General features: G+C 45.9%; 1 protein-coding gene across 2 annotated transcripts in view; it reads left to right on the top strand.

Moving 5' to 3' along the window:
- pdlim2 (PDZ and LIM domain 2 (mystique)) overlaps positions 1-15,253 on the top strand; it is a 52,119-nt gene that overhangs the window by 4,941 nt on the left and 31,925 nt on the right. For both annotated transcript variants that reach the window (XM_076269518.1, XM_076269519.1), the window contains exons 2-6: positions 3,642-3,774; positions 6,572-6,723; positions 11,780-11,849; positions 13,363-13,514; positions 15,120-15,192. In XM_076269518.1, coding sequence (XP_076125633.1) covers positions 3,682-3,774; positions 6,572-6,723; positions 11,780-11,849; positions 13,363-13,514; positions 15,120-15,192 — 540 coding nt within the window. In that variant the 5' untranslated portion in view covers positions 3,642-3,681. The remainder of the gene's footprint in view (positions 1-3,641; positions 3,775-6,571; positions 6,724-11,779; positions 11,850-13,362; positions 13,515-15,119; positions 15,193-15,253) is intronic.

Genomic DNA, 15,253 nt, shown 5'->3' with positions numbered 1-15,253 from the left:
CCACATCCCAGAGCATCAGGCTCCTGAATCATCAAGGCTAATCATCTCTAAGCTCCCTGTCCCACTCACAGGCCACAGCAGTAGCAAATGAGGGTGAACTCCTTTTGTCTGTGTAGCTGTGTGTTTGTGTTTATGGGCAACTAAGTGGGAAAGGATGTGTGTGTGGAACCCTAAGGAGTTGGCATCTCCTTTTCCTTTCATGTCTGTGTGGGTCTGAGTCTCAATCTGCTGCAGGGTGTATGTTTTGCGTGCGGTGCTTGCGTCTGCGTGTGTGTGTTTTGCACTTGACAGTTTCGACTCACACCACAGGCATTCTGTTTTTTACCTTGAAAGAGGCTGGCAGGCCATCACTGGCTGCCGTGAGTCACTTTGATAAGAATAAACCAGGGAATGAGGCAAATAACCATGCCCTGGTGAAGGGAGTGGCATCCGAGAAAGAACAAGCTGTACCCAAGACGACCTCACCTCAATTTCCCACGGTTTTGTCGTTGTCGTTCAGGTTGCGCGTCTCACTTGGCATGTGCCACAGCCCAGGGCCAAACACCCGCACAAATTACTCGTTAAATTGCTCATTAGTGGACCTATGGATACACCCTTGTGAAAGCATGCATTGCATTGTGCATGATGACACCATGAATATCCTGTTTGCTATAGAGTGGCAAAGAGGGTGGAAGAATTTGACCACGGCACCCAGAAGTGTGCTCAAGCAGCATACCTTTGTTACTAAGCACTTAATGATATCAGACAGGTGGTGTCTCCTTTGAATGAGTTGCTGCATAGGTCAATTGATAGTGTGCATACCTTGTAAACTGGACTGGTGGCTTGCTGGTTCAAATTCTTCTCTATTGTGTGGGCTTTGTGTTTTGTGTCATGGGTACTGCTTGGCAACTGCCTCAGCTAAAAAAAGCCAGACTTGCCTTGTTAAGTCTGCATGTATTTTTCATTGTTCTGTCCATGAATCACTCGCTGTTTGCTGGTCAAGATGACTTAAAATAAATCTCTGCACTCTGCAGTGTCATGGTGAAAGAAAACAACCATATTTGTCGTTCAAGTTCTATATTGTTGATGAGAGGGGCTTTGGACTTACATGACATTTCATTTTCTCTCTCGTTTTCATTCTTTTAGCTACAGCTGCGCATAAGCCAGAGGCCAGACCGGAAAGCCCTATCAGAATAAACCCTTTTATTTGTTTTGATTTCATTAGTGCTTTATTTGCTCTTGTTTTTTTTTTATTTATGTGAAAATTGCGTTTTCACCTCTCGTTCCCCTTGTGGCAATAAGCAGAGCATCGTTTTACAGCGTTAAGATGGGAGTTCATAAAGACGTAACGACATGGCTGTGCCAAGTTAATAATGGAGAGAGAGAGAGGAAGAGAGAGACTCTGTGGGCATGCTGGACTAATTAAAGTCTCCAGTGACATGTGGCAAATGAGCTTGCTGCGATTACGTAAAAGGCCGCATCAACAGCATGCATCGTCTGAGGCTCCGAACAAATCTCTCTCATGGCCGCAGCCACTAAGAGTGCCTTAATGAAGGGGGGCTGGGTAACCCCACTAATTGCCCTGAATGTGCTAATGACTGAGAGGGTTGGGAGCTCAGTGTCCCAAACACTTGTGGAATGTGCCACAGACAACGTTGCCACAATTGGGTCGCAGGAGTGTGTGTGTGTGTGTGTGTGTGTGTGTGTGTGTGTGTGTGTGTGAGAATGTATGTAATAGGCAAGTAGAAATATCCTAGATAACAGTGCTGTATGAAGAGTGAAACACTCTTTTATTGATCTAGAAAAAAGCTTTGCATTTTTGGTGAATTGCAAACATGTATGCTGTCTGCCAAGAGAGAACGGAGATGAATTAACATTTTCAGTGATGTGAATGAGGACACACATCTGTGCTTGGTAGAAACAGCACAATGAACCACCTGTGTGGCAACAGATTGTGAGTTTTATGAGCTCATTCATTTGAGATCATAAGACACGATCCACATGGTATTGTGTAATAGGGTGCCTAGATTCTAGCTATCATTTATCATGTCAGCAGTCAAGGTACAAATGGTCAGACACTGACCTGCTGAGGAATGTGCTGCGCAGTCACATACTTGCCAAATTTAGATATTGAGCAGTTGTTATCATGTTCCCCCATGGCCATGTTGAAGTGATGTGGAATCCATCAACACCAATGGATGACATTATCATTCTGGAGCTCAGTGACATCAGCCTGTTAAACAGCAGCAGGACCCAACGGTCAGCGTTCCTCAGCGACGTTCAGACAAGCAGTTCCGCTTGCATCAGCGGCCTGTCAGTCATGAGCAGTCAGCGCTGAGAGTGATGCAACAGCTCCTCCTGTCAGCTTGAGTGACATTGTTTGTAATCCGCAGACAAACGGCATGTGCATATGCACAAAGGATAACCTTGTGTGTTGATATGCTGTGAGTGAATATTGCTGTGAAGTTGGCTTCCTTGTGACTCTATCTCTTCAATACTCTTTAATCTGTAAGGAGTCTGTGCTAAAACACAGAGAAGAGAGGAGTCTGTGCTAAAACTCATAGAGGAGAGGAGTCTGTGGTTGTGGAGGTTAACAGACAGTGACTTTGCAGATCTGAAGCCACAGTTTCCACTACTTTGTGTGTGTGTGTGTGTGTGTGTGTGTGTGTGTGTGTGTGTGTGTGTGTGTGTGTGTGTGTGTGTGTGTGTGTGTGTGTGTGTGTGTGTGTGTGTGTGTGTGTGTGTGTGTGTGTGTGTGTGTGTGTGTGTGTGTGTGTGTGTGTGTGTGTGTGTGTGGGTGGGTGGAGGGGGGCAGACACAGACATGGAGGCCCCAGAGCAGCAGTACAGAGCCCCAATATATACTCTCATACAGCGTACATGTCTACACACACACACACACACACACACACCTCACCACCACCACCACCACCTCACCACAGCCACACATGAGTGAGGAGCCAGGCCTGTCAGAGCCTCCGCTCCCCCAGCACATGTGCTCATGATAAACACTGCACTCTCATCCTGCTCGGCACAAGCAGGGGCCAGTGCTACTGCGACGCACACAGCGCCATTCTGGCTCAGAGTCTCATAGTCTCCCTCTTGTTCCAAGGTAGGGGGCAAATGGAAAACAGGTTTGCAGTTTGAGTCTTTTAGAATGGACTGTTTCTCTCAAATGCTGGTTGCTGAAACCAGCTCGACGGAGGCTGTAATGGGAGAACGATGTGAAAGTTCAGACATTTTGAGTGCCGTATTTTTTCACTTCATTGCATTTTTTTTGTTAAAGAGACGTTTGGAAGTGGTGAAAAAAAAGCCTCTGGCTTAAGAAGTGCTTCAGCAATGTCAGTCATGTGCCCTTAGGTTTGGAATTCTTTCCATTCTTGTTTGATGCGGTCGTGAGTCGGCTGTGTGTGCGAGCGTGCGTGCGCGTTTGCGTGTGTGTCAGCGCATTTCAGCGACCAGTCATGTAGAAGAAGATGAGAGGTACAGAGCGGAGCAGGTGACAACATTCCGCACATATGTGACTGAGTGCGCTCCTTGGTTCCGTGAAGCGTGCACAATTTGAGTTGACACATCTCAATGAGCCGTTTTTTCCTCCTCAAGTTTTAACGCACTCCTTCCTTCCCTCCTCTGTTATTCTCACTCTGCTTTTCCTTTGTGCAGGTCTCCTGTGGGCTTTAGAGAGACGGACGGTGGTCACGTGATGGCACTGACGGTGAACCTGCTCGGCCCATCTCCATGGGGCTTCAGAATATCAGGAGGGAGGGACTTCAAGAAGGCCATAACAGTCTCTAAGGTAACTGTGTCGCCATTAAACGCTGAATGCTCAATTGCGACTTCATATCCTTTTGTTTTTCTTAAACCGGACGCAAACAATCAAAGCTCTACTCCACAGCAACCCCTGCCCCCCGAAAGCATCCATCCTGTGCGCTCCGTGTTTGTGTCGAGTAGTTGCTACCTGTGTCCAGTGGTTGCTACTTGTGTGTGCGCCTATGCTACAAGCTACCCCAGAGGAAGTCGGTGATTACACTAACTGGGGAGGCACCCTTGGAAGCCCCTGCCATTGTTTCTTCTCTTCATAACTGTTGTTTTCCATGGCTGTGAAATAGGAGCAGGAAGGTGGAAGTGTACAGTGCATAGGGATAAAGACATCGCACCCCCTACATTTCTACACAAACAGTTTCGGCCGAGGAATGTCCAAAAGCCAATCAGTGTGCATGTCCAAGGCATGCCGTTCCACTTTAGGCCTCGCCAGTCACAGGAACAAAACTGTTCCCAGCATGTGCTAAGAGAGGATGTCCGTTATGCAACAGTGACCAAACACATTCCCAAGTCCAAAGTGGCCAAACAAAGTCTATGTGGCATTTCAGATGTGTTGTTTTCCCCTTCCCAACTTTCTGCGTATCTCTGCCAGCCAGATAACATCTGAGTGTTTTGGCTAAAGTTGGTGCCATTGTTTGAAGCCAGCAGGGAGTTATCTAGACACCCAAACAAGGCTGCGGCTGAAATTCCCCAACCACTCCAAATAAAGAGGCCATGAGACAATGCCGCACTCATTAAGCTCACACCATCCATAGAGTCCTTTCATGTCTTTCAAGCCACATTGCAAAAAATAGGTTTAATGACGGAGCGTTGAGTTGGCACCATTTGGTTTGGCCATTTGGTCTAGACCATGAATGAGATTGGAATTGGGCTTTTAGTTCTTGGCAACAAGCGACCAGCTGCCACAGCAGCTTAAAATGATTTCACGCCCCACACATCCTGAAAAACTGAAGATCTTGTACAGAGCAATGCAAGCAGCGGAAATGTTAATGCTATGTCTTTTGTTTTGGTTCCTAATTTGAAAGCTTGAATGCCTGCAAGTGAACTGTTAGTCGGACGACCTAGAGTGGACCCCAGACCTGGGTAGGTGAATAGGTCTGCTGTGGAACAGTGTTGATGGGACTGACCGTGTTCTCTGTGCCCAGCTGAGGACAGCAGCAACATGGCATCTGTGTGAAAAGAAGAAGTGAGAGATAGAGAGATCCAGTGGGAGGGATGGAGGGAGGTAGAGAAGCGAGTGCAGTGTGGTTCCCATGTGGAGTGAGTTGAGTTGAGGAGTGTCAACGAAGTGGTGTGTGGGGGGGGGGGGGCGGGCGGGCAGAGTGAGAGTTGCTGGGTCATGGCCCTCCTCCTCTGGTCTGGCCTGGTCTGGTCTCCCCAAGGGCTCCATGGGGCTTTGTGGCTGTCTGAAGTGGTGAAGGCTTGGCACGGATGCCCGCGTAGTGCCCACGCGCACTGTTCCCTCTTCATTCATTCACTCGTCTTTTCTTCTCGGCCCTCTTTAATCTGTACTCGCTTTATCTCTTTGTCTTCTCAGGCCATGAACTCGTAATTCTTGTGCTGTGTATGATCCCAGCATTTGCTGCCCCCGTCTACTTATACCCATTTCCTCTTGTCACAACATCCTTCCCTCCGTCTCCCTCCCTGGAAGAGCTTGGGGCTTGTTTCCCTGGCGAAGGCCTGGATGAGAAGGTCACCCCTTAGTGTATGTGAAACAAGCCATGGAGTGATTGGGAAAGGCACGCACCATTGTGGGTCACCACGGCAACGGTTAATTGCCACTTGAGTGGGTGCGCAGACATGGCACCTCTGCCCTTCATGCTTAGAGCCCTCTCCAACAAACCCCCCCAATGCCCCCCGATGCCATTTTGTTTGGAGTGGGGATTTGGGCTGAATGTGTGAGTGTGTGTGTGTTGCTCTTTGTGATTTCCTCCCTATGTTCTCATCTGGTATAGGTTTTCCCTCTCTTAGGTTTTAATTGGGTCGCTGCCCCATTGACAAGCTAATGGCCCTACTTACACACACCATAGCTCTTTGCTGTGTTTTGTTTTTTGTGTGTTCACAGAAGGAGTGTTTGTGTTTGTTTTTTATTCTCTAAGTGCTCAATTTGCATGTACACTAAGCTTTCTGGACAAACAAGGTCCTAAGTTCAGCGTCCAAAATGGGAGCTTTTTCTTAAACGCTGGGTAGGGGTGATGAAGCTTTCTTAGGACTCCTGAACGGCAGCCTGCATGGGTCTATGAACCCAAACAGAGGGTCTTTCTTTTCCCCCACTGGACCCCTATGCTGCCCTCATTAACCTCAAAATGCCCCAGTGTTTTTTTTTCTGCCCCTGTATCATAGCCCTTGACATATGGAGGGCCAAATCAGAGGTCATGCCCTTTGTACTTAACCTCTATAAATAACACATAACTCCCCTTGCTGTGCGCCCATGAGCCTGTGTCCAGACATGTCTCTATGGCCTCTCTCATGTCCACCTGCTGTGACATCGGTCATCAACAGCAATATGCTGTGGCTTTTAATGAGGTTTCTTCTGATGGCCTTTGGCAATTCAATATTTATTGTATTGTTTTTGTATTTATTGTATTGTTTTTTTTATTGGAATTTGCCAACTCCAATAACCAATCCCCCATTTTTGAGTTTTGAAGTTGGGAGAGACATTCCTCGAGTGGTGAAATGGCTTTTTTTTTTTACTTTTTAAAGTGAAAGTCTGTGGTCTGTGATTTGTGCTTGAAAGGCTCACTGACTGTCTGTGGCCACCCCCTCTGCAGGTGAACGGAGGGAGTAAGGCGGAGAGGGCCGCCCTGCAGCCTGGCGACATCATCCTGGAGATCAACGGCGAGAACACGGGCGACATGCTGAACGTGGAGGCCCAGAACAAGATCAAGAACTCCCAGACCCAGCTGCAGCTGCTGGTGGAAAGGTAAACAAGTAAAACAAGACACATAACGAGGACACAAATACCACGAATACCACGGATACGATGCACTTGGAAAAGAAAGTCTTTTTATGGGTTCTATTAAATCTTCTAGCTAATCCCTTGACATAGGTGCTTATCAGGAAGACGTTGTTTATCTAACTGTTTATCTAAACCAAATGATTGGGTACACCATTGCTTCCCCTTTCTGTTTGGTCTGTGTTTGTTTATTGGGTCATCTCAGGGCGCTCTCTCTTCCCCTGTCACGACGGTAAGCTGTCTGTGTCTGCCGACTGCTTGTTCCTTTTTTCGGGCTTCCCTCCCTCCGGTGTGCACAGCCTGCGTGTCTGACGGTAATGGTGACGGGAAGACATTTCACACCATGTTGCTTTGTTTGTGTCCCTCGTCTTTCACTCAATGTTCCTCCTTTCGCCCTCGCCCTCTTCCTTTCATCCATGTAGTCACTCACTTCCTCCTCACTCTTCCTCTCCGTCCTTTTTTTCCTCCCGCCTTTTTGTTTGTTGCTTGTCCTCTGTCTGTTAACACTTTGCAGCTCCCTTAAAATTACTCTTATGGCTCAGTGTGTTTGACAAGACTTCCCACGTAGAGCACACTTGTTTCTCATAATGCTTCCCACCGATGTTTAGCTCTGATTTGCTTCATGGGTCTTCCACTTTGATAGTATGTTTCGATACAGGGCAGCCATCTAAATTAAAAGTCCACACACTTCTTTATTAGTTGCCTGGAATGATAAACACTCCTCTTGTGCAATTACCGTTCTCTTTCAAAATAAATGACATGTAACAAAAAAACACTTGCCAAACCCACATGGTGCATGCGCACACACACACACTCACACTCACACTTAGGGCACACACGCAACCACCACACACGCATATACTCACATTTAGGGCACAAACTGTAAACAGTATGTGCCACACACTGATAGACACACACACAGGCACACACATACACACACACACACACACATCCTCCCTGCCTGCCTCAGGTCCATGTGAGTGGATTTTTCCCTTCTGACCTCATGTCTCTGTCTAGGCCAGAAACAACACAGCAACTCCCCTACACAGACAATCAGACAATGGCACTCTGTAGAACTTTCAGCTGCCCTCCTTAAACACACTGTGTGTGTGTGGTGTGTGTGTGTTGTGTGTGTGTGTGTGTTCATAGGATATACTCAATTTCACTCCTATTAGAATGTCCTCACATAATATGAGCTTGTGACCTCAAAACCTCAGTTGTATGTTAGTTTCCCGTTTCTAATTTCAGTTATTCGTGTACCTCTTCCGTAAACCCTTGTCTGATTAGTGACACACCAGTATCCCTTATGATTGATTGAAAATGGGCAAACCACAAACCATAATGCTTGTCCTAGAACTTTACTTGGGATACATCATATGCTAACCCATGAAGATGTTAGAAAACTGCTCAAAGAAAAGGGAACAGAAAGGATTGAGCTGGTTGAAAGTCTATGTATGTGAGAGATTCCTACTCCCATCGCTAATGGCCATCAGACTGTGACGCTGGAATATCCCACCTTCCTCTCCCTTGACCTCCCGATCCCTTAGCACCTCCAGTAAGTGGTCTGCCGCCTGCAAGCTGTGAGTTCCCCCTCTCTCTCCGTTGCATGTCATGTTAGGTGAAAACAAAGCTTGCCTTTTTGGAGTGTCCAGCTGCTGTGTCCTTTGATGTTCTCCCTGCCATGTGGTGTGCAGCACTCTCGCTGAGAGAGGCCCCCGTGGATGTGGCTCCTCACTGGCATTGTGGGAATGTTGCATTTTGAGTCGAGTGGACTCGGGGCTGAATGAGGGGCCTACAGGGAATAGCGTGTGATTTGCAGCTTGTTCTCTCTCCTCGTGTTACCTCATGGAAGGAGATTATCGCGGAGGTGTCACGGTGAAGTTAGGATGCTGTATGTTAAAAGTCGCTTGAGGGTGAGGTATTTCTGACCCTTCCCCATACAGGCCCGAGTTCTCAAACACTCTTGTTGAATAACAAATCGGCTGTCGCTAATCATGTTGATGTTTCTCTGACTCAACTGTAACTGTTTCGGGTTCAGTTGGAAGGTCAACTTTATGCTACGACGCAGTGCCTCATTCATCCCGGTGCTGTCCAGATAACTAGCGTCAAATTCGATGTCTGTGATACATTCCACTTGCTGATCCAGCCCTCGCTTTCCCATGTCCTGGCTGCCCTCACAAGCATCTTTTCTTGATTCCTGGTGCTCCCTCCCTCCCACCCCACACCTTACCATAATGAATACTTTCTGAGGGAAAACCAGCTCCGTGTCCTTTTCTGTCAAAGGGGGGTTTTAATAGATTTATAGCCTCATGATGGGTAATTAAAGATGTTGCTGTGTTGTCTCTTTTTCTCGTCCCCCAGGCGACACGGTCATGGGTGGTGTGCATGTCAGCGATGCCTCAGCCAGCAGTGCATGCCCCCCCCACACACACACACGCACACACGGTTGGCATAAAGCTGGCACCGCATATCTGAGACTTTAAGTGCTTTGTTCCCAGGGAATTTTTCTGCATTGATCCAAGCTTTATTTGGATGATCTACATGTCTTCAGCTTGCTTTCATCCGCAGCTGAGATGACAGATGGGAATAAGACCGGCAGAGCCAGACATGCCCGTTTAATGAGGACTAATTGTAAAGGGCCTCCAGAGCGTGTGCCGCTGAAGGTGCCGGTAGGGGAAAAAAATAACATAAAAAAACGGAATTTCCTCCTTGCCAATGTCTATTGCCCCTCACAGTACATGATAGAAGAGTGGCCATTGTGAGACTAATTTGTTCTGATCCACCCAATTACTGTTAAAACATCAACAGCTGTAGGTGGCAGTGGACAGCCGGCGGACCGCATTACCGAACTGGTGGCACCATGTAGTCTGAGCTTCATCAGCCCATGTAGTTCCTGCTTGTAAACTCTACTATGCACAGCTACAAAAGGGGTATTAAAGGCATCTTTAAAAAAAACAAACAGATTTTCATTGAACCCTTTTTATCACAAAAGCTTCATCCAACCCACTAATAACCTCCTCTGACGTAAACAGTTACGATAAGGCTGAAAGCTGGACAACTCTGGGAAAGATTTTATAGCAAACACTTTGTTAAAGAATGTGAAGTACACTTTTAAAATGAATGTGTTGAAAATAACACAACTTGTGCTGTTTTTAACACATCTCTATGTCCAGATAGAGACAAACACATTCGTTTTCACAGTGTAGGGCCTCAACAGGGGCCTTTTTTTGGAGGCAACTTATAATGTGCAGATTGCATCTGTTGTTCTTATAACACAGGTGTCATAAATGGTCTGGTGGACCTATGGCTGGTCCCAGATGGGACAGGTAGTGCTGCACATGCATTCTGTTCAGGCCAAGAGATGGCTGACGGGCAGGCTTTAAATTGCACAAGGCTGAGCATACTTTGCTGGTGAGAGTGTAGATTGTTAAGCAGCTCTTTGATTTATGTCTAGTTTCCGTGCTGCACCAAGCAACAGCAGGGCGATTAGTTTCACTGCCTCAGGGCTTACTTTTTTTTGTGACACGCAATTCTCTGCACACTCAAGAGATGTCCATCAATACCTCACATTACATTGAGGATGATGAACTGGGCTCAAATACCAAAAGGTCAGATTAGTCTCATATTTAACTTTGAACTTGACCCTGTGCTTATGTGACCTCATCTGGAAACTACTGTTGGTTTTGGCCCTCTTTTCTTCAAGTTAGCATATTCAGATTGAGACCCAGCAATGGAGCCTCACGTCCAACACTATTTTTAACTTTCCTAAAAAAAGCCAAGACTCGCTCGGTTCCAGTGGTTGTTCACTTCTGTATGCAACTGTGTGTTACTAAACTCTTCTGCTGACTTCTGGTGGGTCTCACCAAGCTTCCAGGGCAAGAATGTGTTTTGAATATATGTATTTTACTGTTCCTCAGTCCACAAATCAACCACCCCTCTTATTCTGACACTCCACAGAATGTTTGCCTTAGGATTTGCTCAGGCCATTATTTGTGACCATAGCGGAGGGATCGTATTTAGCCTCCAGCTAGTATTCGGCAGGGGACCTGCTCCAGTCTGTGAGAAGACTTTGAAAGTCTACACGGACCCTGTTGGAGGTGTCTTTCCGGGCCATTTAGTGTCGGCATCCAGGACCGTCCTATAAGGGCCATTAGCTCTCGATCCGCCCTGGAATTTGTCCCTACAGAAAGCCAGCCCTTGCTTTACCGCACTGAGGCTTTCCTAGAGGGCCCGGGTCTGTTATTGCTGGCACTGCGTGTGCCTTCATTTTTCCCTCCCCAAAAGAAATGGGTTCAGTGAAATGTCTCATTAAAATAAGCCAAGATGAAGCTGGAGAGACACTTCAAGCCTTTCCCGCTCACACTCGCGAGGAATCCGTTTGAAGTGGGCCAGTTGGTTGAAATATGTGCGTCGGTTTTCAGCGTGTAGCCATTATCCCTCATTGTTCCCGGATTCTTGAATTGAGAAGCTGTTCTGATATTCTCTTGCAGTTGCTCAAGCCCTGCAAGCAAACCCATCATGCCAAGAGTCCTTTTGGAACATCAGTTGATCGGCAAAATAAGAGCATCACTTCCCATCATTCGACCAACAAGTCTCTTGCTCTCCTACGCAAAATGTAGCTCTGTGGTTTACTAGAGTCCCTCTAGGTATACTGGCAGTCTAAATTACTTGCTGGGTTGGACTCTTGTGCAACATTGCTGCTTTGGTATAACTAAGGACTGTGTGCTTCTAACATTGAGTAATTCAAGACAAACATTTTAAAACATCATGTACCCTTGTCATGATGTATTACTTTGGGAAAAGCTTTGAGAAGCTCTTTGGTAGTCTTTGTATGTCATCTTTTGTTCAAGTCTCAATCACAACCAGTTGTTTGGATTTCATAGATCCGCTCCCATTTCCAGTTGCCCTCTAGCATGGTATCCTCTATCATATTTATGCATTAAAACTATGCTACAGTGAAAAGGGAAGTTGTTAGTAATAAATACAGCTTTCAAATGACTCAATACCATCTCCTGTCCCACAGGCCTGATCCTCCCACACCGGGACAGACCAATGGGATCACCACCCCAGACCATCTGGTTGGACGCTTCCAGGTTAGTATTTCACAGGTCTGCTAAGGAAAACAATCTCCCATCCTATTTGATGCTACAATTACTATTGTAACTGTGCACTGAGGTTATCATAAGATACTAAAGACTAAATTTGTGTACAAGTCTTATACTTGGGTACTGTCTCCAGTTTTAGATTACCGGTAAGCTTGATCAAATTATTGTGGCATTAGTCCAAAAAAAAAAAAATACAGTACTGATGATCCTTCACAGACGTTAGAAGATTTGTCTGTTTCCTTCAAGTGTCCTCAGTAGAACATGCATTATGAGATTAGGAGCGGATGCCATACGATAATATAAGAAAACGAAACATGTGCCAAATGCATATGGTGTGACAATTCTGGCCAAATAACAATCCAACGTGTTTTTAGGTCAGATATCATAACTCCCAGTCTCAGCGTTACATGTCCTGAAGGAGCCATATCGCACGTCTCCTGTTTCACTGTGTCTGTGTGACAGACGGACATCTCTTGGCCTCCGTGGCTCTCTTCTCCATCCTCTGGGCATCTCCCGAGGAGCTGCTTCTCATTACACAGGAATGGCTCTATCTATTTATCTAAGATTTATTGAAGGTCAAGAGGAGTAGAAACGAGATATTTTAGAACATTCTTTTTCTCCTTCTACCTCATTTGTCGTTGTTCCAGCCATATTTTTTCTGTGACAGTGAGGAACTGGAGAGGGATTGAGGCATGTTGTAAATCACTGGGAGGTTCCTGCATTTTATCGTCCAGAAAGACGGGCGTTGGACTGCCAGTGCAGCAGCAGAGTGAATCCTGGCAATGCGTGTTTTAGTAGAATTCTCTGAGGCGATGTATCATTTGCCTACATGTTACTGATTTGGACTTGTTTTGTTTTCAGTCCTCATATAATACTCACTCCCTTTACAACTGTTAACACTTCAGATGGATTGTTACAGGTATAAATGTGTATTACACAGAGAATATAAACCAGTACTTTTGTCGACGTGCGGTATTTTGCAAATATAAAGGTATGAATTTGGCATTTACCTCCAAGTTTATACTGGATGTGCACGGATCAGGACAAATATCACCAGTGTCTGCATGAGGTGGGCAGATGCTCTTTAGAGTGATGGCACTTAATAGAGCACATTATCTATGGTTCTATTTAAAGTTTAACAGCTAGCTTTAAGTATTTGCACCTTTTGTACATTTAAAGGAGAACTCTGGCGATTTTTCACGCATAAATCTGTTGAGGTAACAGAGTACTCTCGGTGGGAAAGTAGGTCCTAGTAGAGAAACTTTGCATATACTTATGTATAGTTGAATTGTGTGGCTGTGTGTATGTACTCTATGTACTGTATGACTGGGTGTTATTGATTTGCATGGAATTCTTTCTGTTCAATTCAGTGTGCTTTATTAGCATGACTGTAGGTACTGTGTTGCCAATGCATAACAATAAAACTGAGGAAAAGAAAATAGTAACAGTAACAAGAGAAGTGTGGAAAATGTTTGTGAAAATGTTCTTCTTGTGCCCTTAGGAGGCAGTTCAGGTGAGCAGGGATGAGAATCAGAACTACAGGGAGTACACCATCTCCAGCCCTGTGTCCGTTTCTCCTGGACCCTACTCCCCTGAGCCGCCCGCAAGCCCCGAGAGGAAGACCGATAGAATCACCCTCACCAACACTAAGAGGTAGCCCACATCTCATTTTCACCTGCTCAAGTTCCTCTTGCCCTGGTATCATATTGACAACCATAATACAACAAAGTGGCATTTGAGTTTTTTTTTGTTGGGCAGGCCACCAAGGGAACTGACGTTACAGGCTGCTAGCTCAGGTTTCTGGTGCACCCACAGTTTCAGTAATGCCAGTAGTTTCTCAGCTTAGTCTCGCACTAATGACTAATGGTACTGGACATAATGATTTGCTTCTTTATCAGACCCATTTAGAGATCTACCTTGGTTCAATGTCTCTGACTTGTTACTGTAGAAGTAGAGGTATGTCAGGTGTTGAAAATGGGAAGCCTCATCTGTTTAATTCAGTCAGACAAATTTAGTCAGACTTGACATGGAAATGTTCACATATCATCCCTCATTGCCTCCATTCTGAAGAACATGCCCTTGACCTGTCCTTGCAATTAAGAGCATTACATGGACTGTTTTTCCTGTAGCTCTGCAATTAAGAGATTTAAGCAGATTTCTTACAGTGAAAACTAAAGACGGGCGGAGAGGAATGGATCTTTTAATAGAGGCAATAAAGTAGTCCATATCAGCGGCCTTTCAATATCCCCCTGGAATGTTTCCACATTCCTATGCAGCTGTTAAAACAGGGCAAACACATTTCAGAAGACGTCCTTGCCAAAGATAATGTTATGAGAAAAAAAAAACACCAATCCATTACTATGGAAGTTTGGGCTGGGTACTGGGATACTTTGGCCGATCAGAAAGCAGTCACTTTGCTTTGGCAGCTCAAACCACTTCTGAGGAGATGGAGGTTATGAAGTGTCAGTCATAGATATGATTGCCATGAGGTCTGGTATGTTATGGTGACACACCAGACGACTTTGACCTGTAACCCTCGAAATAACAGACCGAGAGGGGCCAGAAGAGGCTAGAACCACTTAAGGACTCCTCTGAGTTTAATATGGAAGCAAACGGACAGAAGCGCGTTAACAGGCGAGTGAAAGGAGAGCCTGGGGACTCTAAATGGGGCACAAAGGATGTGCATTGGATTTCCCACTCGCTTCCATCTCCATTCAGATGCGTGGCACAGGGAAGGGAACAGTGTGCTGGATTTCCTGTCGGGCTCTGTCCTGTGCACTGACTGAAAGGTCACAGTTCAGGCTGAGTGACTGCAGGTGAATCCACACCCTGTCTGTCTGTCTCTGTCTCTGTCTGTCTGTCTGTCTCTCTGTCTGTCTGTCTGTCAGTCACTTACTTCAGCCTCTCTGGTTCTTACTTGGTTCCCTGCTCCCTGAGCATTGCAATGATCAGACCCTTGAAAGCTTTTGAGGCACATTCCAGGTGTCAGAGCTGATTGGCTTGATTTTTTTGAAGTTTTTTCGGGTCCTTCTGAACTCTGGTCTTTTACTGAGATTTTTTTATGCAAACATCAAGCGTTTACCATCTGACATGCGCCGCTGGGTCAATACCAGTTCATTTGTTGACAGGCTGAAATGTGGAATTGGAGAAAGCATTGCCTCCCATAGCCAGTGTTTTTCCAGTGTCATTTTGATTTCCAACTCGGTGGTAATTTCCAAGTCAGCAGTTTTACACCTAATCCTTTCTCCTCTCCTGTAGCCTGCAGCAGCTGCGGTCATGGTCCCCCGAGGAGAAAAATCCCAACCATCGACTCTCCAGGCCTCTCTCACAGGTAGGTACTCTCAGAAGTGCTGAAATGAACAGGAACAGGACTTGAGAAAGCTTCTTCCATT

Source organism: Alosa pseudoharengus, unplaced genomic scaffold (genome assembly GCF_046254945.1).
Source record: "Alosa pseudoharengus isolate Yale_2024_CS ecotype anadromous, Long Island Sound unplaced genomic scaffold, YU_APseudo_1.1 YU_APseudo_1.1_scf_6, whole genome shotgun sequence".
Taxonomy (NCBI): Eukaryota; Metazoa; Chordata; class Actinopteri; order Clupeiformes; family Clupeidae; genus Alosa; species Alosa pseudoharengus.
This window is presented reverse-complemented; position numbering and strand designations above follow the sequence as displayed.